Source organism: Glycine soja, chromosome 3 (assembly GCF_004193775.1).
Source record: "Glycine soja cultivar W05 chromosome 3, ASM419377v2, whole genome shotgun sequence".
In the NCBI taxonomy this organism is placed as follows: Eukaryota; Viridiplantae; Streptophyta; class Magnoliopsida; order Fabales; family Fabaceae; genus Glycine; species Glycine soja.
The window spans coordinates 34771092-34798542 of NC_041004.1; the positions used below are offsets into that span (position 1 = coordinate 34771092).

At 33.2% G+C, this 27451-nt stretch overlaps 2 protein-coding genes across 2 annotated transcripts; both read left to right on the plus strand.

Annotated features, from left to right (window-relative positions):
- Positions 1-295: 295 nt before the first annotated feature.
- Positions 296-3816, plus strand: LOC114406564 (CCR4-NOT transcription complex subunit 1-like). The gene is made up of 8 exons (XM_028369298.1): positions 296-470; positions 1430-1727; positions 1898-2129; positions 2469-2805; positions 2914-3027; positions 3120-3248; positions 3325-3516; positions 3607-3816. Exons 1-8 carry the CDS (start codon positions 345-347, stop codon positions 3814-3816), a joined length of 1638 nt encoding a protein of 545 aa, XP_028225099.1. The 5' UTR covers positions 296-344.
- Positions 3817-5059: 1243 nt separating this feature from the next.
- LOC114405200 (CCR4-NOT transcription complex subunit 1-like) lies at positions 5060-15052 on the plus strand. Its single transcript, XM_028367833.1, has 24 exons — positions 5060-5125; positions 5221-5366; positions 6105-6213; positions 6297-6443; positions 6532-6579; positions 7009-7248; positions 7335-7475; positions 7575-7660; positions 7735-7843; positions 8312-8407; positions 8533-8685; positions 9410-9562; positions 10271-10417; positions 10513-10638; positions 10725-10754; positions 10870-11016; positions 11323-11384; positions 12066-12219; positions 12326-12517; positions 12615-12719; positions 12990-13124; positions 13623-13862; positions 14027-14128; positions 14776-15052. The coding sequence occupies exons 1-24, from the start codon at positions 5060-5062 to the stop codon at positions 14881-14883; spliced, it is 3042 nt and encodes a 1013-aa protein (XP_028223634.1). The 3' UTR covers positions 14884-15052.
- Positions 15053-27451: the final 12399 nt, after the last annotated feature.

The following is a 27451-nucleotide window of genomic DNA, read 5'->3' on the forward strand; positions in this document are numbered from 1 at the left end:
TATTTATATTTTATATTAAAAAAATAAAAAGGAGAGAGAAAGTCCCAAATAATATATATTAGAAATTAAATTGTAAAGTAGTATAGACTAGAAAAAAAATAAGAGAGAAAACGTTTATTTAGGAAAAAAAAAAAAACAAACCATCCCTTATAAATATAGACATTTATGAAGTCAAAAGGTGATATTTCGTAGGTAGGTGTGTCTAATTTTGCATGAGACTACGTTAACACTGCACAGGAGTAAAACCACCTTCTCTTCTTCTTCTTCTTTACTCAAAAGTCAAACCTCACTCATTCTTTTTTCTTGTTCTTCTTCTCTACCAATTTCAGCTTTCTTTCCCTGTGATGACTCTTGTTCTTCGTAATTCCTCGCCCACCACCATGGCCAACTTCTCCTCCAACCAGATTCGCTTTCTCCTCAGTTCTTTGAACGAAGTCAACTTTGACTCCGTTTTCCGCCAACTCTCTCAGGTTATTCATTCATTCACTCACTGGGATCTTTCTTTTTCACACTTAATCTTTTTTCTGGGTTTCTTTCGAATTTCTTGTTTATGCTGCGTGCTTGATAAAGTTTCTTCCTTGACCCCTATCTTTTGGATTCGACTTTTGAATTGACTTGACATGCACGCATGCTTGTGTGTTCAAGAATGCTTTTAATTTTGCCACCACGTGGGAATGCTTTTATGGATTTTTTGTAGGTGGATTTTTAGTAGGTTTGTAAAGGGAAAGATACACATTAGATATTGTTTTAGGAGGGAATTAATGCTACATTACTTATTGTTATCTTATCTTCCTGTGACATGAAGAATCAATCTGGTTTTTTCAATGGGAGATATAAGGTTGATTGGGTGCTTAAGAAGAAAGGGAATGAGGGAAAGTTCACAAAAACTAACAAACTAAAATTAATATTTGCCGATAAAAATTTCTGGTTTTTTCAAACAAAAAAAATTGCTTACTACTGTGTTCTACTGAATTGGGGTATGATTATGAAATTGTTAACTGATGAGGTTTTGCCTTTGCAGAAGATTACGCTGTAGGGGCTTTAGCTGTACTGATAATCTTTATTTTTTTTCTTTTTCTGGTGGTTCATAATATGAGTATTTGAGTCTATATATGACACATTTCACAATGATTTATTTATGCCACACATCCTATGGGAAGTTCTATGATATTATTATTACTTTTCTCCATGCTTTATGGACTTGCATCTTTGTTCATATCCTGTCTTGTTCAGTGCTCTGTTTTTGTGTTTTGCTACCCTTTGAATTACCCTAATTTCTAATACCAGGCAAATTATTGGTTTCGCCAGAGACCTTATTAGATTTGCTTCGGGTTGCTCTTTATTTTTTAATTGATTCATATTTGGAATCTTCTTTGTATTGTCACTCTGATTGGATTGGTTATTGATGTGTTCTTTCTTCTGCTGACAGTTCACAGAATTTGGAACCGCTGGATGCATTTTGCTGCTTCAAACTTGCTTGGATCACTATGACTATGTCAGAAGAGATATGGAAGACACGCAGCATGAGCCAATTCTTGGGGCAGTCATTAAGCACCTCTTGGGCAAACTAAACTTCAGTACAGTGTTTTCTGAGTCAATGAGGAATATAGAAATTAATGAAAGCTTTTTAGAAAGTTTTTGTAACAGATTGCAGTTATCTTTATTGGAAAAAATTGTCATCGGTCTTGCTTTATCTGATTCTGAGAATCCTGATGCCAGGCTGTGTGGTAAGTATGAAGTTAATTTCTATTTCAGTTCTTATTGTTTTTCCTACATACATTTTACTTGACAAATAATGTTTATATCTTTTTGCAATGTTAATTCATGATCAGTGTCAATATTTTCCCGTGTTATTTATTATTATTATATATTTGACCTGAAATATTCCTCCTGTTAGGCAAAATTTTCTCCATAGCTCGGATTGAGGAATTGTGTGCCAACCCTAGTTCTTTGAGTTACCATGAGCAAATTCACAATATTATCATGTTCCTAAAGCAGTCTGAGGGTCTTTCCAAGCATGTGGATTCCTTTATGCAGATATTGTCACTTGTCCAATTCAAAGATACACCACCTTTTTTCTTGACTCGATTGCTTCCTGATGAGATGAACGAGGCTGATTTTTTAAGGTTGTAACTTATTTAGTTATCCTTATTGTATTGTATGGGTGATACAATTGTGGTCAAAAGTCATGTTAATCACGGATCACTGACTGATAACCATTTTATCAGGTTAACTACTCATCATTCAGTCAATGATATTGAAACTTATTTGATTTAACCCCTGACTAAGTGGTTAGTATAAAACCTTTTAATCATTAATTAAATTTATCATGTTGGTAAAATAAAACATGCATCCACTTTTAAATATAATTGTATGTTTGTTGTATATTATTAGTTAGTAATAGTAATTAATTCATTCATAATGTTTAATTGCATGCCTGCTTAGTAGCTTTCCCTGTCTCTTTACAGGAATATGGAGTTGTTACATGACAGTGGAGAAAATGATTTTGATGCTATTTTAGCAGACATACAGAAGGAAATTAACATAGGAGATATCGTGAAGGAACTAGGCTATGGTTGCACGGTTGATGTCTCAGGGTGCAAGGAGATACTCTCGCTCTTCTTACCTTTAACTGATAATGCGCTATCTAAATTGCTTGGCGCTATTGCTTATAGTAATACTGGGCTGGAGGACAACCAGAACACATACTTAACATTTCGTGCAGCCCATGGATACAATGTGTCTGAGTTGCCGCTTCTGAACTCTTGGAATATTGATGTCTTGATAGATACAGTGAAGCAACTAGTGAGTTTTCTTCAATAAAACTTGAAATTTCATGTTGTTATAGGCTTTTTATTCCAGTCATTGAAATTAGAATAAATTAAAGTAAATGGTTTCTTTTTTCTGATACAGGCACCACAAACCAATTGGATACGCGTTATAGAAAATCTTGACCATGAAGGGTTTTTCCTTCCTTGTGAAGAAGCATTCTTTTTTCTCATGTCAGTATACAAACATGCCTGTAAGGTATAATATCTGAACTTTACATATCCTTTTCCTGGAGCTTAATTGATTGACATGAAAACTCTGGCATAAAATTCTGAAAATGAACCTAGCAGGAACCTTTTCCTCTCCATGCCATATGTGGATCTGTTTGGAAGAACACTGAGGGTCAACTGTCTTTCCTTAAATATGCTGTATCAGCACTACCAGAAATGTTTACCTTTGCACGCTCAGGAAGACAGCTGGTATGATGTTATTTCTGTACATTTGCTGCTTCTTGTTTCCATCTCCAAAACTTTATGACAACAAATTTCTGTGCAGGCATATGTTGATGCAGTTAATTACCACAAGCATCAAAATGAACATGCAAATAATGCATGGCTGTGTCTTGACCTTTTAGATGTCCTCTGCCTGCTAGCTGAGAAGGGTCACACCAGCATTGTTCGATCCATCCTTGATTATCCCCTTAAACACTGTCCTGAAGTCTTGCTTCTTGGGATGGCACATATAAATGTACAATATAATGGATTCATATTCGTTGGTTCTCCACAGCATCCCGTTTCATGTCTTGATATATTTAGTTTGCATTTGTTGTTCTTGCAGACTGCCTACAACCTCTTGCAACGGGAAGTATCTCTGATTGTGTTTCCCATGATAGTAAAAAGTCCTGCAGGCAGTGGGATCATTCTGCAGCTTTGGCATGTTAACCCCAATCTGGTCTTGAGAGGGCTTATGGATTCTCAAAACAATGATGCAGACAGCATTATAAGAATTGTGGACATCTGCCAGGAGCTAAAGGTTGTTCTCTTGTAAAGTGTGTATTTTTCATTTTGGTCATTTTCCTGATAGATAGATTTCACTGTCGGTTATCATAGTTTTTCTTGTTTGAATCTAAAATCTAAAATTTGTTAACATATGCAGCTCTCACCCTCGTTGAGCCCTTTAAGTTACTTTGCAATAAGCCTTCATATTTGTCTTCACCAATGCCAATCCCTTGTCTTTGCTATTATCTTTTCCCATTTTTAACTCTTGTTTCATGTTTGTTTTACAGATTCTATCATCCGTGGTGGAAATTATTCCCTCTTATTATAGTATAAGGTTAGCAGCTTTTGCATCAAGAAAAGAATTCCTTGACCTTGAGAAATGGTTGAGTAGAAACTTAACCACATACAAGGATGTCTTTTTTGAGGTAATAATGCCTTCCCTCATGCCTTGATTTTAATTTTTTAAGACATTAACATTACAGATTTATGCAGCCTTTTGGTCTTGTGCATTTTAATTTGTACTCCCCTGAGTTTTTTGTAGAAGAAAAGTGGCTGACATATTTAGGATTTGCAGGAGTGCCTCGGGTTCTTAAAGGATGCCCATTTTGGTGGATCACAGAACCTTTCTGGAAAATCTTTTCATCAGTCTGGTGCTGTTCTGAGTCTCTGTGTTGAGACAACTGCTACCTTTTTGAAGGTTCTACATTAATATTTTGTTTATCAGCCTGCCCTGGCCTCATTTGATTTTCATTTTTACTGTGCTATCTGACCTTTTTCGACTACAGGTTCTTAAATCTCATACTGACTTAGTTACCTCTAGACAACATTCTGAGGAGTTGGAGAGGCTGCATATATCTATAATAGATTGTTCTCAGGTCTGTACTTTGCAATTTCTCAGTTTCCCATGCTTTATTTTATTGCACTCTTGCTCATGCTCATATTAATTTTGTTGTTACAATTGCAGTTACATAGCGCAGTCAGCACCTCCTCAATGCCTTCGTCTCGTGGATTTGTTTGTCCTTCCCGTGGAGCTACTTCAATCAGTATATTTCTGTTAACTGTGAACAGTTCCTGTTGATTAGCATAAAGCCATAAATATTAGCCTTTATTTCTGCTTGTTATTTCTGAAGATACATTGTGTTCCTTTGATCTGTGCATCTGATGTAGGGTTTGGATCTGCCTTGAACATTGAAACGTTGGCTGCTGCTGCTGAGAAAAGAGAAACTCCTATTGAGGTGCTCTAGCCTTTTACAATAAATTTATCAGATTGGCTGCTTTCTTGAGTTTTGTTAATGGATTTGATCAGTTGTTATAGATTCTTGATGATTTTATATATTTTCTTACAAAATAGTTTTCAAGTGTTTCATTTTTCATCCGCTCCCGATTTTACTTTAATTTCTTATATAAATCTAAATTTGGATTTCTTTCACCTGCTTTTTTATGATGTTAACAGGCTCCAGGGTCAGAGGTTCAGGACAAGATATCACTTATGATTAATAATACTTTTGCGGCTAACATTGATTCTAAAGCAAAAGAGTTCACTGAAATTTTGAAAGAGCAGTATTATCCTTGGTTTGCACAATATATGGTTATGAAAAGGTTAGCATGATTTATAAGTTACATCATGTATCATGTAATTGCTGTAAAAAGTTCCATCCACGTAGATATATGTGCAAGGGTATATATACCGTGAAGATTGAAGATAGTGACTATACTTGGGGTTTCATGGTGATTAAATGCAGCGGGGAACTTTAAATGGACTGTTGGGGTAAATAGAGAACTAAGAAATGCAGGGTACTTAAACAGATTTTAGAAAGTCGAAAATTTGGTTTTGGATCTGTTTTAAGTCCTACTTTACTGCATTGTTAACCAGAGTATAACAGGATTAGGGTATAAAATCACGTTGTATTCTTGCATTATGAATTATGTTGAATTCTTAGATATTTTCAGTGTACTCAATTTTCCATACAAAATATACTGAACCCAGAATTACCTAATTTGTTGACCGAGCTTCAACATGGAAATAAGGAGGACTGTTAGATGAAACAAAAACCCATTTTTAATATTTTGTCATTTCTCTCTAGATTGAATTTTAAGATAGAACTCAATGATAGAAGCTGACAGAGAACAGGAAGTCATTAAAACTCAGGATCTGAAGGAGTTGCTTGGGGAATTAGAGATGGACGGTGTTTCATGTTTTATGTGCCAGTATACTAAATCTTTTTTTTTCAACTCCCTTTATTTTTCAGCACATACTACAATACAGCTCAAATATTTATCTTATCAAATTGGTACCTCCATTTACTTCCACTTATACCAAATGATACCTTTTTTTAGAGCAAGCATTGAGCCAAATTTTCATGACTTGTACCTGAAATTCCTGGATAAAGTTAATTCAAAGGCTTTGAACAAAGAGATTATCCAGGCAACTTATGAAAATTGCAAGGTTTGAGCCTTGTTTCTGTTCCCTTCTTGATTGAAGTGAACATGTGCCTTTGAAATAATACATGGTTTTTGCAAAATATTCAGGTTCTTTTAGGATCAGAGCTCATAAAATCAAGTTCAGAGGAACGCTCTTTGCTTAAAAATTTGGGCAGCTGGCTTGGAAAGTTAACAATTGGCCGGAATCAGGTTTTGAAGGCTCGTGAAATAGACCCAAAATCTTTGATTATAGAGGTGATTCCCAAATTGGATATATTTAATTTCAGGAGCAGATGGCATTTCAAGTGATCTTTTACTTATCGAATTGTTTTCCGTGGTTTAGGCATATGAGAAGGGGCTAATGATTGCTGTTATTCCATTTATATCAAAGGTACAATCTATGATTGTTCTTAGAATGTGAGTTTGGACCTAACTCAACCCCAAAAGTTAACTCAAAGGGTGAGGGTTGTCCCTCGCTTATATACCCTATATTGATTTTATCTCTAGTTGATGTGGGACTTGGGTGTTTCCCAATAATTATGATTATTTTTTTATATTTATATTCAATAGTGTGCTACATTTTCATTCAATTTTGTGTCATAGATCCTCAAATCATGCCAAAGCAGTATTGCATATGAACCTTCTAATCCTTGGACTAAGGGCATTTTGAGATTGCTTGTTGAAATTTATTCAATGCCAAACCTGAAAATGAACCTCATGTTTGACATAGAGGTCAGTTTTTTTTTTTCTCCTTGCTGGAGTGTCATTGGCATAATTATGTCTCTCATCCAGCTATTCGTCGAAATCTTGTGTTATACAGGTTTTGTTAAAACATCTTGGTGTAGATATGATGGATGTCACACCAACTTCCCTCCTGCTGAAGGATAGAAAAAGAGAAATGGAAGGAAATCCTGATTTCTCTAATAAAGATGTCGGGGCATCATCAAAAATGATTATTGATCTAAAATGTGGCCCTGTACCTCCAGTAAATGAAGCTGAATTACCACTTGTAGTCACCAATCCATCCAATACGGGGGCTCATCCACATGTAGTGTCTCAGGTATGTTCTTACATACTTTTGGGCTCCACTGACCTCTTTTTTTGATAATTTATATATTATTTCTTTGCATATTTATGGGTTGATAGTATGCTGGTCCTCTTCATATTTCCTCGGGAGCATTGATGGAAGATGAAAAGTTTACACCTCTGGGATTGTCTGATCAACTTTCCTCTGCTCAAGTACTGTTACAAGCAACTCCTGCCTCAGCTCCTATTTCTATTAGCCGGGTTTGGAACCTAAAACTTGTTTCTCTTTATTGTACCATTTTTAAGCTTAATGGCATACTATTTTTAAGCATAACTGATTCCTACTTCTTGTGTTTATAGCTTCCAATACAGATACCTGATATTGGGACTCGTGCTATTATCAACGAAAAACTTGGTGGTTTTGGGTTGCAAATGTATTTTAATAGGTATGGTGCTCTCACTATATTGTTCTTCTTCTTGTTTGAATCTATATGACTGAGTTACTATTTTTTAATTACAGTGTGGTACCCATTGCAATGGACAGGGCTATCAAAGAGATAGCATCTAGTAGTTTTGTTCAGAGAACTGTTATCATGGCAACAAAAACAACCATGGAGCTTGTTTTAAAGGTTTACTTATCATTGAAGTCTTGCTTCTAACTGCTTGATTTCACAATTCCATTTGTTGTATATCCTAATTTAATCTTTGCTACAGTTGATATATCTAGGATATTATAGTTTATAATGCCACATTTTTTTAAATGTCATAATATCTGTTCAACTGAGGGCGAGCCCTGGTGCAGCGGTAAAGTTGTGCCTTGGTGACTTGTTGGTCATGGGTTCGAATCCGGAAACAGCCTCTTTGCATATGCAAGGGTAAGGCTGCGTACAACATCCCTCCCCCATACCTTCGCATAGCGAAGAGCCTCTGGGCAATGGAGTACGAAGTTTTTTATAATATCTGTTCAACTGCTGCTTGGTAGGTAATGTATATAGAAATGGCTGTTGTATTCTTGTTGTAACTGGAAGCCTTTTTTAAAGCTTGTTCTCATACCCAGTTTGTTTTGCTTGATTTTAATTTATGTAATTCATTTGCAGGATTATGCTATGGAATCTGATCAGACGCGTATATTAAAGGCAGCACACTTGATGGTTACTAGTCTTGCTGGGAGTTGGGCTCATGTTACATGCAAAGTAATTTCCATAAATGATAATCTATCCTGTTTGTTTCTATCTTAGCAAATCCTTTTAGCATTATATGCTTTTAGGATCTGTTTTGTTTTATTTTCATCTGCCTAATGTATCTCTATTTCTTCTAGGAACCATTATGGGTATCAATATATAGTCAACTGAGGAATTCACTTCAAAACTTAAATATTACTAATGAAATTTTGGAACAAGCTATGCAACTTGTCACCAATGATAATATTGATCTGGGATTTGCAGTCATTGAACAGGTTGCTGCTGATAAGGTTAGCTGCTAAATGTGTTTGTGGTTATAGTTATTTGTGGCAGTGAAGAAGATGTTGTGCTTTTGTTGCTTCTTTTATTTGGTGATAACAAATAATTTTACAGTATTTGCACCATAATTTATATGATGTTTCCATTGTTTTAATTACTGAAGTATATAGTAAGGATACATGTGAACTACCAATTGGTCACCTCTGTAAAAAATTTGGGTTTGTAACAATCAAATTGTATACTTTCTTGTATGTGATTATTTGATTACTGTTTGAAATGCTTTCTGCATTATAGTCAACTCTGGTGAAACAAAAAGGGGATCGAGTAAAAAGCACCTCCATAGGTCAAATTATTTTCTCCTTTTCCTTTTTTGAATGAGAATGAAGATGTACTAAACTAAAAAGAATTGCAAGGCTACAAAAATATGAAGAGTAAACTAAAAGAGGGACAGTATCAATTTATATTTGTGTAGGTAATGGCTTTCCTTCTTTAATCCTGATAATACATCTTGTATTATGTGATTTTTCATTTTATAGATTTTTTTGGTGTATCCTTGAAGTTTTGATAAATGACTTTTCACTTTAGTAAAACAATTGGTTAACTTGGGTGGCTAAAACTGCCATTTCTCTTCTGATTTTTAATTTACAGTGATAAACATTGGTTATGAATAATAATAATCTGTTCGTTCCAATACTTACAGGCTTGTTACCTTTCATGCTATCTACTATTTTACAGGCAAAAAACACCATTGATACAGAGATTACTCAACAACTCTTTTTGAGAAGGAAGCATCGAGAAGGTTTCAGTTCTACATTTTTTTATGCAAACAAGGAAGAATTCAAAGGGGTAGATTCTGTTGAACCAGATCCTTCTGGGTTCTGCAAGCAGGTATCTTGAAATTGATATATAAGTTTGAATTTTGTTGCATGGCTATTTGGCACAAATTGTGTTGGATATCTATCATATCTGCTTTATAATTTGACTGTAAATAAAAAGTCTTACTTTTGATGCCTTGTGCCACTTTTGATTCTAATGTAATCCAAGATTCATTTCCGCTAGCAGTACCTGAGGTTTGACTGAGTAGAATAATTTATTGTATATGAATATGGAAGAGTTTGAGCAGATTACACCTTAAATTGCTCTTAGAAGCATGATTATTTCTTTTTGTGTGTGTTTTTGTAAGATCTATAAGCTCTGGGGATAGGAGAATGAATACAACGAGTGAGAATTCTATATTTTGTGAAGTTATGATGCAAAAATAATTGAAAAATTCACTGCCTCCACTTGGGCACAAGAGTTGTAATTTAGAACCAGTAATTTCTGAATTTTGGTCTGTTGCCAAACTTTGTGCTGTTAAAAACTAAAATTTGGAAACCCTAAAATCTGATACAGATGCGTTTCATATTACATACTTGTCGAGAAAATATGGAATTGTTGCTAAATTGATAGAGTCATGAAAGAAAACATGGAAGATACTTGAAAGTTATGACTTATGACTATTATAAGAACAATCTTGCTCTGAATGCCTGGGTATATAACACAATATAGTTTCAGAATGATACTTGAAGTTGAATATTTATCATGCACATATTGTAGGTTGCCGTGTTGTTTAAAGAATGGTACAGGATATGTGAATTTCCTGGTGCCAATGATACAGCTTCAGCCCACTTCATCTTACAATTGCATCAGAATGGGCTGCTTAAAGGGGATGATGTTACAGATCACTTTTTCCGACAATTGATGGTGGCATTTCTTTCTTCATGCCGGTTACTCTTTTCTTGATGGTGACAATTCATGCTTAAAGGGGATTGTCGATCTAACCTTGCTTTTTTCTCCAGGAACTAGCTATTGCACATTGCTTATCCACTGAGGTGATTAATTTGGGGTCACTGCAATCTCAACCACCGACAATGTCATTTCTTGCAATTGATATTTATGCAAAGCTTGTCTTCTCAATCTTGAAGGTTTTCAGATGTATATCTTTTTCGTTTCTCTTATTTTCTTTTGGGTAGCTTTAGCATCTTAGCTGTTTAATTGGTTGTTGGAACAGGGATCAAACGAACTTGTTCTTCTTTCCAAGGTGTGTAATAAACTAAAATTTGAATGCATTCTCTCTCTATCTCCCCCTCTCTTTCTTTTGTGCTTTATTAATTATATATAATTGTAGTCTAATGTTTCCCATTGATTCATGGCAGATTATGGCAGTTACTGTCCGATTCATTATAAAAGATGCAGAGGAGAAGAATGCCTTGTTTAATCCAAGGCCAGTTTTCAGATTATTCATCAACTGGCTTCTAGATCTTGGTTTGCTAGAGCCTGTTACTGATGGTGCAAATCTCCAGGTGTTTGTCACTTTCAGTTACTTCTTCAATAGTATTTGTATTAGTTTAATTATTGGGTACAAACAACTGTTCAACTTGTTAATACCCAGAAACATTGTTACACTTGTTTTGTGAGTTTGAAACTGTTGAATTTTATCAGTAGATGCGTTTATGATTGACCAGTAATCAGCTGGTGATTAAGCTGGTTATTTTGTTTGTGTTGATTTCGATTGCTTTTGCCAATGCATTTTAATCCCCTTTCCAAGCACCAAATAAGTTAATATTACAGGCATGTGTGTTTGACTAATACCACTTCATGTATTGCAGATTTTGACTGTTTTTGCCAATGCATTTCATGCTTTACAGCCGCTTAAAGTTCCTGCATTCAGGTTAGGTTTGTCTACTTATGATTCATAGTTTTCTGTACTGTGGTTTAAGTATTTTGCTGGATTCATTAAGAATTCCAATTCTTATTTGTGGAAAGATGAAAATAATGTTGATTAGGGATCATTTGCTTCTAGTTTACATTGTTGGATCTTTCCTTGCTAAATCCATGTATCTTTTGCTTAATGTCCTTGTAGAGAGATCTTAGTTAGAGTTCTTCTTTAGCATGCTTTCAAGAGGTTTTGGTTATGGTTATGGTGGCTCTTATCTAGGAATTGTTATAATAGAATTTGAAACTTTTGTGTTTATGTTATATGATGCACAATGATAAGTTGATAATGCATTTTCTTTGTATCTATACAAGAGAAATACAAAATGCAGTACTTTCTTACCTGTATTTGTATACTAAAGTCCATTAAGTATTTTGCTCCCACTTGCATACTATATTGGAATGATTACGTATGTTAATTGTCCTGAGGCCATTTATCATTGTTTGGAGTGAGTATCTTTTATTAAGTTCGTTTGATTATTATTTTCAGTAATAAATTGAACCTAATGGCTCTTTCTTAACAATTCTTTGTCTGTAAAGTCTACAAATCATTTTTTATCATATATATCCATTTTTAATACTTGTTTTGTTTGATATTGTTTTATAACTCGGTTCCTTTGTGGAAATGTTTCTTCAGTTTTGCATGGCTTGAGTTGATTAGTCACAGGAGCTTCATGCCAAAAATGTTGACTGGTAATGGTCAAAAAGGTTGGCCTTATATCCAAAGGTTGCTTGTAGATCTGTTCCAATTTATGGAGCCTTTTCTGAGGCATGCTGAACTAGGAGAACCGGTTTGTCTATATCTCGGCCTCAATTATTTGCTTCCAACTGGGTCTATGCACAATAATGCTTCTTACATCTACATTTGTTTTTTTTTTTGTACTTTTTTATGACCAGGTTCGTGTCCTCTATAAAGGCACACTTAGGGTGCTCTTAGTGCTACTTCATGACTTCCCGGAGTTTCTCTGTGATTATCACTTTACCTTTTGTGATGTTATTCCTTCAAGTTGCATACAGATGAGGAATATCATTCTAAGTGCATGTCCGCGTAGTATGAGGCTGCCAGACCCATCTACTCCTAAATTGAAGGTCTTAGAATCTCTTACCTACCTTTAAACGTTTGTTTAAGATTAAGGAGCATTAAGTTGACGTAGTTGATGTGACAGCCTTATTCTTCTGTACACAGATTGATTTGCTTCAAGAAATAAACCAATCGCCGAGCATTCTGTCGGAGGTTGATGCAGCACTTAAAGCAAAGCAGATAAAGACCCATGTAGATGAATACCTTAAGGCCTGTCCCCATCCCTCTTTGAATTGGTTTGTTATTAATTGATGGTTTTCTATTATAATTCAGTAGAATGATTATGTATTTATGTTTGTTGCATTTTTTGCTAATCTATAATTTGTGAATTCTTTTTGCTGAATTTTTTTTTATTTCTTTAATTGTTCACTATAATTTATTTTGTTCTACATATTGTCTTGCTTAGCTTATTTATTTCTATATTCATTTTTTTTTACTTTCTTTTTTTTTTCTACAATTGTTCAATCAAATTTTCTGCAGACAAGACAACCGAGTTGGTCATTTTTATCTGAACTGAAGTATAAGCTGCTTCTCTCACCAAATGAAGCAGCCTCTGCTGGGACTCGATACAATCGGCCATTAATTAATTCGCTTGTGCTATATGTAGGAATGCAGGTACTTTAAATTGAAAACTTTTAATATTTACCTCCGCATTAATGCAAATGAGTCAATAACCACACGGAGCTTCAAAATTACTGAAGTTATTCTTAACCATGTTAGAGCGTAATACTATAAATCTTGACTGATTGGAGTCATATCCTTTCTTCTTTCTAATATTTTTTAATATGTAGACTTGTGTCACAATTCTAGATAATGCATAAAAAAGTTGTTTTTTTTCTTTATAGTATTTATATTAGTAAATGTGTCATGGGCCAACAACTTTCATTAGGAGAATTAATGATTCAATATTGAAGATTTGTGTTGAGTTTATGTTTAGCTTCCATCCTTCAAGAGTAAAACTTCTTACTGTTTAGACTAGAAAAGACCAACTGCTGTCAGTTAAGGACAATTTTAATGACAACCAAGTAACAATTAGTAACTGAACTGTGACTAACTATAAGTTGTAGCTGTTACTAGTTGAGTCTTAAACAATTTTTTTATGTTTTGGTATAGGCAATCCATCAGCTTCAGGAACGAACTCCCCATACACAAACATCAGCAAACGCTGTCCCCGTCGTAGCCTTATTTTCAGTTGATACTGCATTGGATATTTTCAAAACACTAATTGTGGACTTGGACTCTGAAGGGCGCTACCTTTTCCTAAATGCTATTGCCAACCAACTGCGTTATCCTAATACCAATACACACTATTTTTCCCTCCTCCTTCTGCACTTGTTTGAAGACTCAAACCTGGTACATCTAAACTCGTGGCATGTTTTTATCTTTAGCTTTAAATCAAATAAATTCAAATCAAGCCTGTTTTGTGCTTCTTTCTATTAAACTTGTGTTTCCAATTATGTTTTATATGGTCTGGATAGCATATATTTAACTGGGATTTTCATGTTTTGGCATAGCAGGAAGTTATCCAAGAACAGATAACTAGAGTCTTGCTAGAACGCCTATTTGTTGAACGTCCTCATCCCTGGGGCATCCTCATTACTTTTTTGGAGTTGTACAGGGTATATCCTTTTATTTTATGGCTTAAATATGTTTTTATATATTTCTTTAAGTTGATGTTTTTTTTTTTTTACTTTTCATTCCTATAAATTCATTTTTCTAATTTTAGGTTTCAGGTTTGTGTCTTTTTAATTTTAATGTTTATAAAATATTTTACTCATTTTTAATCTCCTTAAGTTTGTATCTTTTTTTAATTTTAAAAGGACTAAAAATAAAAATAAAAATTATAATCTTATATAAATCAAAATTGAAAAAACACAAATTTATTAAAATTAAAAGTTAGCAAAATATTTTATAAGGATTAAAATTGAAAAAATATTAACTTAAATATCTTATAAGATATTTTGTTCACTTTTAATTCTCATAAGTTTATGTTTTTTTATTTTACAGGAACCAAAAATAAAAAATTATAATTTTTTATAGACAAAAATTAAAAAAAATACAAACTTACTTACCGAAACTAAAAATTAATAAAATATTTTATAAAAATCAAAATTAGAAAAACATCAACTTAAAAGGATTAAAATTAAAAAAATAAACTTACATGAAAAAAAACTCTAACTTAAATGAACATAAACTCTATCCTCCACATGTTATTAACCGAATCTCTTTTATTTTCTCTTTGCCATTTTTTCTTGTCATTTGCCAGAACCCTAGGTACAATTTCCGGAACCGGAGTTTCATAACGCCAGAGATTGAAAAACTTTTTGAGTCGGTGGTGTCTCGAGCAGGTCCAAAACCAGTGGATGAGAGCTGAGTCTGATAGGTCATAGTCTTTTCTTTTCCGCTTGTTAGTTCTGTCTAGGCTAGCTAACCATGTTAGTTAGGATTGTTAAACTAAAACGTGCTCTTTCTACATTGTAAATCATGTTTTAGTGAAATTATCTTCTTAATTGTAGATGATAGTACTTGTTTCTAGAGCTTCACTAAGACATCCCCATATAAACGAATAAAAGAAACTGAGGGATACAAAGTAATTGTTAGGGGAAGCGTTTGTTATAAATAAGCTCGATAGTATTATTACTTCTAATTTCTAACTAAAAAAGGCCAAAAGTTTATACCTGCTATCAGAGGTGGAGGTTGAAAAAAATATTTTCTTATACTAACTCAAAAACTATTAAATTTATCTATCTATCTATCTATATATATATATATATATATATATATATATTGGTAAAAACATTTCATGAAACATTTAGTTTTTTTCTATACAAAGCATATTTTGTATGAGATTATGTAAAAAAAATTGTGAAATTTTCAATAAATTTAGGAAAATAATCATATCTTTATCAAAGTTGTAGAAAACTGTCCAAAAAATAGGGAGAAATCACAAAATTCATATTAAAAAAAGCTACATAAAAAATGATATTACTATATTTCTATTTGCATTTTTTATACTTGATGAATAAGTGTTTCTTAAAGTGTTCTTAGTGCTAACTTCATGACTTCGACATCTTGAGTTTCTATGTGATTACCACTTTATTCTTTATGATGGTTATTCCTTGAAATTGCATAATGTGGAATATTAATTCAAGATCATTTTTGTGTATTATGAAACAGTTAGATCTACATTTACACCAAATTAATGCAGTACATTATTGGGAGAGGACGATGAATTTTAAGTGTGATTAAGTTTTTGACCGAGAATTAGTTTCATAATTGTACTACTCATCAAACCTTATTTAGTAATGGAGATACTCTAAGCATTCCATTAACTATATATTAACGTTCCAACAAAAATACTTGGATGCATCAAAAACCACAAGTTCACCAAGTTAAATGCATAAAAAATGGACAAATTTTAGCATATGGTGCTACTACAGTTAGCGACGAACTCGCTTTAGGAAAAAACGTCTTGGTAGCTTATGTCATGGGAAGGGTATTTTCATATGATCATTTTCCTAAATTTATTGAAAATTTAGTGAGTATCTAGTCTATGAAGATATTTATATTTCTTTTCACATACAAAAATATGAAATTCATACTCATATGGCAAGTTATGGTTCTGAAAGAATCACTAATAAAATTTCACATCTAGAAGCCCATTTACTAAAAAATTTAGACAAAAATAGAATTGTGATCCTTGGGTCATGGATAGAAACGGATGATACTTTAGTGGGTAAATTAACACCTCAAATGACAAAAGAATCCTCCCATTCCCCCAAAGATATATTATTACAAGTTATACTTGACATTCAGGTATCCACCTCAAAGGAAACTTGTCTGAAACTATCTACAGGTGGTAGGGGTAGAGTTATTGATGTGAGATGGATCCAAAAAAGGGGAGGTTCTAGTTATAATCCAGAAACGACAGCACAAATAGCTTATTTGAAATGTTTGTTCAAAACCCAATGAAGTACTTTTATGGGTGAGGGTAGGAGTTGTCTTTGTTGTCATTGAAGTTCTTAAAGCTTCACTTCTTGGATGAAAACCCATTACAAGAGCAATCATATCGCTATTGTGACGAAAACAATGAGTGCACATACTATCTATCCAAAAACAAAGGCTAATGGAGCTTTTGTTGGAGTTGTTGATCTTGTTAAGGAAAATATTAGCTTGCGGGAGATCTTCGTGGACTCCATGGTAGTGGCAAGAGAAAGGATGAGGGACTCGAATTGAGAGGTGAAGCTTCTCAGCGGAGAGATAACACTATGATATAATACACAATAATTTATGATGTATATATCACTTTTCAAAGAAAATTGTTATCTATACGTGGAATATATATACATTGCTTATTTTAAAAAAAGCAATGTCCATATCTATTTAAATATATAACACTTGTTTGAAGAAGTGTTATTTGTATTTTTTAATCTAATTCAGTTCATTACAATATTTTTCAATTGATAAAAAAAATACCATAATTTTCAAGTCCATACAATTCAAGCTATCCACCAAACATGTGCACATAATCCAAGCTATTCATACACATAAACATTTTAAGATGTCATTTTAATTTTGAAATTAACTTGTATATAAATTATCCAATCCATATATTAAAAAAAGTACATTGAGTTGCATGTACAAATAAGAGATAAATGTCAACTAAAGCATTTGCAAGTCCAACAAGAAATTGGATTGCTAACAATAAACAAAGTTCATGAAAACTTCCTATAAGGTGTATATAGCAACTAGGGAGTTGAAGAGATAAATTATCACTATTTGTATTTTAACTCATGATTTTAGACGGTTTAATGCATATAGACCATAGCAAGAATAACTTAATTCAGATTTCTCTAGCAAATTCAAAGGAGAAAAGAGTGAAGCTAACTTGTAAGCATTTTTCGATCATGTATTGACACCAATCTCCCCTAACTTCAACGATTTGACTATTAGAATATTTTTTCCAATTGAAATTCAGGAAGTATTATAAAAAATAAAATTAAAACCAAAACCAAAACCAAATGACATACAACTTAATTAGGAATGATATGTGTGTGTGTACGACCTATAACCACATGCATCAATTGGGATGATTGCTCCTTCAAAGTACTTGATTAAAAACTTAGTTAACATGACAAAATAACCAAAATCAAAATATGGGACAAGATTGAATTCTTTTATTTAATCAAAATGTCCAAAATAATAATGTTTGTTTAGGTCTAAATTTTCAACATAACATCCAAAATTCTCATAACTTACAAAAAAATCCAACACATCAATAACATAATCAAACAAGTTTTAAATTGACATGGTTTTGCAGTTGGTTTTTACAATCAACCTTATTTTGTATCACCCTTCCATGATTGCGTTTTGCAATCTGAGTTACCTAGAGGGTATAAAATTCCTAACTTTTCTAAATTCTTTGGAGAACTAGAAGAATCTATTTGTGGAACATGTTGCTTGTTATCAAATCGAATGTGGAGATTTTGCAACTATTGAGTATCTTTGAATGAAATATTTCCCAAGTTTTTTGATAAAAAGTGCTTTAACACGGTTTACAACTCTTCCCCCTAATTTGATTTTTAATTGGGCTCAACTTGAAAGAACTTTTCGTGAATAATTCTTTAAAGGAAAGGCTCAAGTGAGTTTGATATATTTAATTAATATTTGAATATTCCATATTGAATCAATCGACTATTATCTAAATCAATTTAGACAAATGAAAGCAAGATGCTACGCACAAATTCTAGAACACGAGTTGGTAAAAATGGTTGTAGTGGGTCTTGATTTTCGATTTGTAAAATGTTAGTGAATGAACAACTAAGATATATGCCACAACTAGTAGATAAAGTGATACAAATCGAACGATTAAAATTCAAGAAAGAGTGTAATTGAAAATTTGATAAGTCAGTTAGAAGAGATAGAGTAGCTTATATCGAAACATCTAATTTTACAAATGAACTAGACTCTAATAAAAGATTTTGATGCTAAATATAAAGGACAAGTTAATATAGCATAATTAAAACGTAGTCCTTCTTATATTTGTCAAATGTTAAAACATGAAGAAAATCAAAATAAATTTTCAAAATGCGAAGTATAATTTTGATGTTTCAAAAGCAGATAAAACATTCAATATTTTACTTAAAGATAAATATATTGTTTTGACCGAGGGATATAAAGTTTTTCCTGTTGAACAAAGGAAAGGTTGAAAATATTATAAGTATCATAATGTTTTTGGACACTGGACTAATAACTGTATTCTTTTGAAAGATCTAATTCAAAAAAAATGATTTATGAGGAAGAATGAAATTCGTAGAAAAACCAATGGAGGTTGATACTGACCCTTTCATTACTCAGGCCAATTACGTTGAACTTGTACATATCCTTATGGTTGATGTTGTTCTAGAGGATAATTGTGTTCAACCTACTCCAATCTTCGTGGCCAACGTTGTTCCAAAGGTAGGTGATAAAAAAAAATCTTCTCATTCTAAAGAAAATCTTGATAGATTGTCGGAGGAATTAGAAATGGAGAATACTGAAATTTATTTTGAGGCTAGAGATACATTGACTAAGTTTCTGATAGGAAAGAAAGATGTTGATCAAAAGGTACCAGGCATGCCAATTTGTTGATTGAGAATTTTGGTATTAGGTTAAAAAATATTAAATCAACAAATAAGAATTTGATTTTAGGACTAAGTTTACTAAATCAAAACACTTTAAGGGTTCTTTGTTCTCAAACTAGCAAGGTTAATTCGATTTTCAATTTAAAGAAATACATGTTTTTAGAAGTTTATAACAATAACAAGTTTCACATTAAGTATAAAATGACTATTTGGACTATAATACACAATTAGAACAAATGTAACTAACTTTTGTTGACGAATAGAAAATAGGACTTGAATTAACAATATTTATGAATACACGAACATAATCATAATAACATAACAATATAAACAACAAATCAAAAACACTAAAGAAAAAGTCATAGATTGAAGAAGATGTTATCGAAAGGATAATGAGTAGTAAAAAGTGAAATGAAATGAAAACTAGAATTAAAGATAAAAGAAATAAGTAAACAATTGATTATGAATACCTTAGCTGAAATAAACTTAACAAGTCTTCTCGGCCATAGAATGAAATGATTGGTAGCATGCCCTATTGTTTGAACCTCATCGATAAGGAAAAAAACTTAAGCATTTGCATCCATAACCTTTTCAACCACCACTCACGCATTATCATTGTTTCTTTTCTTGTGGTGTATGGTTGACCACATATTGTACACTTTTTCAATTGCCACTAAAAGAGGAGGATCAACATCAACATATAGCTTAAACTAATTATGGTTATCAATGTGCCTATCTTCCCTCAATGGATCAATATCAACGCAACTCCTTCTTGTGCTCACACAAAGTACTAGTGACTCTACAACTTTATTTTGTCGGGAAAAATCTAGAGATGTTAGTTGTAGTTGGAACTACTGTGTGACTTATTAAGTCACCTTTTAGTCACTTGTCAAGTAATCTTCTAAGTGACTTGCTCAATGATTTATTGTGTAAGCACCTCTAAATGTTTCATGGTGATACTAGTTGAGGCAGGGCTATGATGAGTAGGTAATCCGAAGTATTGCCCATGCCCATACCTCAACCAACACCACGAACAAAACCATTGTGCTCTAGTTTCCTAATTACAATAGCAAAGATAGCTCGACGCCCATAGGAAACAAAGGATCCTTGCGTGCTTTATTCAACAAGGAAATCCTACAACATATATTTCACTAACATATTTAATTACACTCCTTGAGTGATTTATTATGTATGTGTAGAATTAAATATTAACATACAATCCTATATCCAATAATGTGTGCTTCTTCATTAATACAGTCTCCTATTTTTTTTTTATTTTGCCAAACTCTCTTCCATTTCTCATGGGTTAGGGTGGAGATGGAGGATCAACAACTAATGAAGGATTTGATCGGGATGCTTCTTCGCATTCTTTCATCTAATCTTAGATCATCTTCTTCTCAAGAAATTTATAGCTCTCACAAGTGTTGAAATTATGTGAAACCCTATGTAAAAAGATTAATATTACAAAATTACATATTAAAAACATAGATACACAACAAAAATATGTTTTCATATGTATGATATACAATGAAAATACTTTTTTTTATCAAATATATAGAACAAGAGAAAAAAATAGAGAACTAACTTGGTGAAGAAAATGGAAGGGGGAAGAAATGGGTGTCTTGTTGCGTTTTGAATGGCTGGTGTAATTTCTCTAATGTGGAAGGGGAAAGAAAATGTGAGTATGAAAGAGAAATAATGGAGAAGAGAAAGGGACAAGGAGGGGGAAGTGGGTGTATGATAATGAAACGCACCGTTTAAATAAAAAGGAAAGAGAAAAGAAAAATAATAATATAATAATAAAACCCAATCCCCCCCTCCTCAGCTAAAACCCTCGAGGCCCTTCTCCCCCTTTCCCGAAACTTCCATTTTCTTTTTTTTTTTTGTGTAGCAGCCCACCCCCTCTCAACCCTAACTCTTTTGCCCCCAAAAAAATTTAATCTTTCGGTCCTTCACCCATCTCCTCCCATGGTTCTGAAATTTGCAAGCTTTTTACATCTTTGGGTTTTTCCAAGCACAAGAAGGTGACGGGAAAAAAGGGGAAAACACTACGCATATCCTAGGTTTTTCTATTTGATCTCTTTAAGGTAAATGTTTATGACCCAGTATGTTAGATGAGTATGTTATAGCACTGATTAGTCATGGGCTGTGAGAAAAAAAAAGTTAGAAACTAAGTAGTAGAGATTATTGTGATTTTCTCAAAACCCTAGGCTTGCTAAAATTGGGGATTTTGTATAATCCCTTGTTCTATTATTTAAATGCTTAGGTTCTGTGGAAAATACAGTGGTTGACCTTCCTAACAGCGGTAGAAGTCAGTGATTGCGTTACTTAGGTAAGTAGCTAATATACTTAGCAATTTTCTTAAAGTTCATTTATGGAGAAGCAAGTATACCTCCGAACACATATTTTTGGTGAGCTTGAAATTTATTTTGAGATCTTGATAATATATAAGGATGGATGTTGAACTGTTTGTTTAATTTTATTTATGTTGAGTTCATGAATGATATACCGTTTGCTACAACGAAGAGATAATGTAGCCTATGAGTTGAATTCTCATAGTATGATTATATGTTGTTTGCTACAACGAAGAGATAATGTAGCCTATGAGTTGAATTCTCATAGTATGATTATATGTTGTTTGCTACAACGAAGAGATAATGTAGCCTATGAGTTGAATTCTCATAGTATAATTATACGCCGTTTGCTACAACGAAGAAATAATGTAGCCTATGAGTTGAATTCTCATAGTATAATTATATGTTGTTTGCTACAACGAAGAGATAATGTAGCCTATGAGTTAATTTCTCATAGTAAACTGATATATGATGTTTGCTACAACGAAGAGATAATGTAGCCTATGAGTTAAATTCTCATAGTATATTTATATGTTTCGTTCGCTGCAATGAAGAGATAATGCAGCCTACGAGCTAAATGCCATAGTTATATAATTACCGTTCACCACAACGAAGAGATAATGTGGTCTATATGCACATAGTAGAATAAATACTTGATTTTAAAGTAATTATTTTTGGGATACCAGGTCATGAGAAGTTCTGAAATGTATATTCTTTGCGTACATTGATTTCCAAAAGCAAGTGTATCTTTGTTCAGTATTTATTTAAATGACATTTTAATATCTTTCGGAAATAGAAAGATTCATGTTAAATGGTGCTCTTTTTCATGTCTGCTTAGTTTATTATGCTCTCACTAAGTCCTTGTGACTTACTCCTTATTTTATTTCCTTTCTCAGATACACAATAGTGGAGTAACCGACTTCTTGGGATTTGCTGACACACCCAGGAACTTGATTATCTTTTTGGTAGGCCCCCCTTTGTGTCTAATGGATCTTTTTGGTTATAACTCCAGTATAATGAAGCTATAGGGGCCAGGGTAGTAGTAGGCTTAGAGAGAATCCTTTTATTTTGAAAATGTAAATGGTTCTCTCTTGTAGCTATGATGATGATGAACTTATGATGTTTGAGACATTTGATGATTAGTAATTATAATCAACTTTGTGATTAAATGGATGAGATGAGATCCCAACATATGGATTTGTCTAGATATAGATATATATATATATATATATATATATATATATATATATATATATATATATATATATATATATATATATATATATCGTTTGATCTTATTCCGCTGATCTCTGGTATCAGAGCCTGATGGGGAAGTAGGAATACTATCCGTAAGGACATATGTTAACAAATTTTATGGATCTGAAACTAAAACCTTGTATAGTACAAGTAATATTTTACTTTGATTTGTACAGTAAATGTTTGAACAGTACTTCCTGGAAGTACATCAGTCTAATATTTTAGTTGAATAGTACTATAGCAGTAAGACCCGTGATGGATAAAGGGCGGTAAGGCTAAGGTGTACTGTTTAACCAAAATATCAAGACATAATATACTAGTGGCTATAGGATTGTCGTCCAAACTATTTTTCAAAAAAAAAAAGAGTTTTTCTTAAAAATAATTCAGATCCAGAAAAATTTTGTGACATATTTACTTACGGAGATATTTCTATGGAACCAAATGAGGGCAAAGATATTAGAGAATATTATAATCATGTCTAGACTATTACGATCTTTTTCCCGTATCTCTTTTCGCTCAAACTCCTCCTCATCATCTTCTTCAAGAAACTCCAATTTATTAAATGATCAAGATAACCAGACCCAAGAGGTCGCCCCAAAACACAATCTCTTCGATGAGGAAGTCCGATTCGAAGATATCAATCAAAACATGGATGACTGGAACATTCCAGAAATCCCTCAGGATCAACTATACGTTCTTGAAACAATAAAGGACAAACACAACTTTGATTACATAATCAAAACAATAGAAAACAATATTCCTCTAGGACAAGATATAGGGGAAGAATTTCATTTACTTTCAAAAAATTCAATTTATGAACATAGCCGTAAGTATAAATATCTACACATTGGTTGTGTACAAGTAGCCATCAAGCCCTTAATTGATATGGGCATAGATGCAGCAGTTTTAATGTGTCTAAGAGACATTAGGCATAATCAATTTGAAGACTCCCTAATTGGAATAGTCGAAACCAGTCTGGGACAAGGTCCAATATATTTTAACTGTTATCCAAACAAAACAGTGAGTCTGATGGACAGAAACATTCTTGACTCTCTGTTCTTAAACATCCACTTTCATGGCCTTGACATGAAAGAAGGATCAATCCCAGCAACCTTAATTTATAGGATCCAGTACAAGGTCATGAATACTTATGCATCTAGAGTCCTGTTAAAACCTCAAAAAGGAGAAACAACCTTGTTTATCACTAATATGACAAAGGCTAACGTTTCTCTCCCGAGAAAAATAAAATGGGATGAAGTAACTCTTCCTGAAAGATGGGTTATGGATAAGGCCACACCGTCTATTCCCCGACCTGCTCCAACCATAGAGCATATTAAGCAAGATAACTCCGGAAAGGTAGAGATAACCTTCAATAGGAGAAATTCTTTTTCATCAAGGATAGAAGCCTCTAGGTCTGAATATGAGTCAGCCAAAAGGTCTTTTTCGGTTAGAACCCGTTCAATTCCAGTAGGACTAACCATATCTGAGTCACATAACCAGTTCCCTACTGTAAACCTCCAAGGATTAGACACTACTTCTAGCATACCTAGAACAACATACAACCAAGAACAAGAGGACGACCAAAAGTCGATCCAATCCCTAACATACTCTTCTATGGAACCTTATGATGTTATATGACAACTTTAGCATTGATAAGGAAACCCTTAGGAAAGATTTTTATTCTCCGAAGAATGAACCTCAAAGGAGATGGTTTTTCCAACATTACAAGGGTACAAACAGAAAACAAATCCAAGACAAGTTCTACGAATTTGTCGAACGAGTCAAAATTAATGTCCTTTTCTTTTATTGGTTTCATGCTTATGCCATCAGAAAGGATATAGATTACCCTTGGAAACAAGACATCATAGGTGATCCAACAACAAATGTCATAACAAATTGGCAAGTGAAGGATGGTGAGTTAATCCAATCGGAATTACCTCCCGCAACACAATATCAACTACCGAATATCAAAGACAGTAACAACAGACCTGTCATGGCAATTCCATTCAAGACAAAAGATGTCAATGAGGAAGTAACCTCTAAAGACATTAAGAGCCTAATGGAACAGGCAAATTACACCAATAAATACTTACAAGCTTTAGGAGAAACCATTAAAACCAAGGTAGTTACTAAACAAAAATCAATTGAGGAAGCTTCGACAAGTATCCCCATTGAAAAACCTTTATTCATACCTTTCAAAGTTAGTGAGAAGGATAAACGAAAAATTAGGGAACTTTGAAAAACTAAATCCTTAATTGAAGGCGTAGGTGACAACCATAGTGAATTACTAAACAAGATTGGTAGTTTACTTAAGGTCATTCCAGATACCCCCCAAGCCTCGGAAAATACTTCCAAAATGGTAACAAGAAGTACCTCCAAATTAATTAATGTTATTAATGAAGATAGTGACCAAAACTCAGATAACACAACTGAGATACAATCAGTGTCAGAAAAGAATATAAATCCAATTAATTCCAAACACTGGAAAACACCCTCCAAATTATATTATCAACGTCCGACTGCCCCTGACCTTCTATTAGAAGAAAGAGGTGAAAACAATTTTAAGAGTTTTAGTGCAAACAACATCTATGAATGAACATAGATGCACAAACGGAGTATAATATCATGAATACACTCCAACATATGACCATGGTAGCTACGGCTTACCAAACCTCCCACGAGTGTTCAGAAGAAACCATTATAGATATCTTAGTGGCAAGATTTTCTGGACAACTAAAAGGATGGTGGGATAATTATCTCACTAACGAAGAGAAATAAAAAATTTACAGCGCAGTTAAAACAGATCTCAATGGAAAAGTCATTACTAATGACGATGATAAAGAGATTCCTGACGCTGTTAACACATTAATTTTTACAATAGCCCAACATTTCATTGGAGACCCATCCTTGTGGAAAGATAGGTCTGCAGAATTATTATCAAATCTTAAGTGTAGAACCTTAGCAGATTTTAGGTGGTATAGAGATACTTTCCTAACTAGGGTTTACACAAGAGAAGATAGTCAACAACCTTTTTGGAAAGAAAAATTTCTAGCCGGTCTTCCCAGATCATTAGGAGACAAGGTTAGAGATAAAATCCGTAGTCAATCTGCCAATGGAGATATTCCATATGAAAGTTTAAGCTATGGTCAATTAATTTCTTATGTTCAAAAGGTAGCCTTAAAAATTTGTCAGGATGACAAAATTCAGAGGCAATTAGCCAAAGAAAAGGCTCAAACAAAGAAAGATTTAGGTTCTTTCTGTGAACAATTTGGTCTACCGACATGTCCAAAGCAAAAGAAAAAACAATCTTCTAGAAAATAAATCCATGAGAATAAACCGATCAATACAAAGAGATTTCCAAGGAGGAGATACTCACACAAACCATCAACCAGTAGAGAAATGGAAAATCCTAAACAAAAAACAAAATAAAAAATAACGTGCTACAATTGTGGAAAACAAGGCCACATCAGCAAATATTGTAGACTAAAAAAGAAGTTAAGAAACCTTAACCTAGAACCCGCAATTGAAGAACAAATAAACAATTTGCTTATAGAAACTTCAGAGGAAGAAACAGAAACTTCATCCTCCGTGCCTTCCGATGAAAACCTAAATCTAATCCAACAAGATGATCAACTATCATCAACAGATGATGATGATGGGCAAATCAATACTCTAACGAGAGAACAAGATCTCTTGTTTGAAGCAATCAATTTCATACCTGACCTCCAGGAAAAGAAGGTTTTCCTGGAAAAACTCAAGAAAACATTAGAAGTAAAACCTAGACAAAAGGATTTTATCACAAACAACAAATTTGATGTAAGTAACATACTCAAGAGATTAGAAAATTCTTCAAGCAAACCAACGACAATCCAAGATCTCCAAACAGAGATAAACAATCTAAAAAGAGAAGTAAAAGAACTTCGTCAACAACAAGAAATTCATCAGATCATTCTTTCTCAACTTGAGGAAGATAGTGATTCTGAAAGTGCCAACAATAGTGAGGAAAACCAACCAGAAAATTTAGAAGATGATATGTTTATGGGATTAATCAACAAGATTAAAATCCAAAATTTTTACATAAACATAAAAATAATTATTAATGATTTCGTTTTAGAAACAACGGCCCTATTTGACACAAGGGCTGATTCAAACTGCATTTTAGAAGGATTAATTCCTACGAAATTCTTTGAGAAAACCTTGGAAAAATTAAGTACGGCAAACGGCTCAAAATTAAAAATTAATTTTAAGCTATCAAATGCAATCATTGAAAACCAAGGTCTTAAGATTAACACAAACTTTCTTCTGGTAAAAAACCTTAAGAATGAGGTAATCTTAGGAACGCCCTTCATTAGAGCCCTGTTTCCCATCCAAATATCTAATGAAGGAATAACCACAAATTATTTAGGAAGAAAAATTATATTTAATTTTTCTACTAAACCAATTTCCAGAAATATAAATCTTATAGAAAATAAGATTAATCAAATTAACTTCTTAAAAGAAGAAGTATCTTTTAGTAATATTCAAATACAACTGGGAAAACCCCAGGTAAAAGAAAAAATTCAATCTTTATTAAATCATATTGAATCGACCGTCTGTTCTGAATTGCCACATGCATTTTGGGATAGAAAGAAACATATTGTTGATCTCCCTTATGAGAAAGACTTTAGGGAAAAACAAATTCCCACCAAAGCCAGACCAATCCAAATGA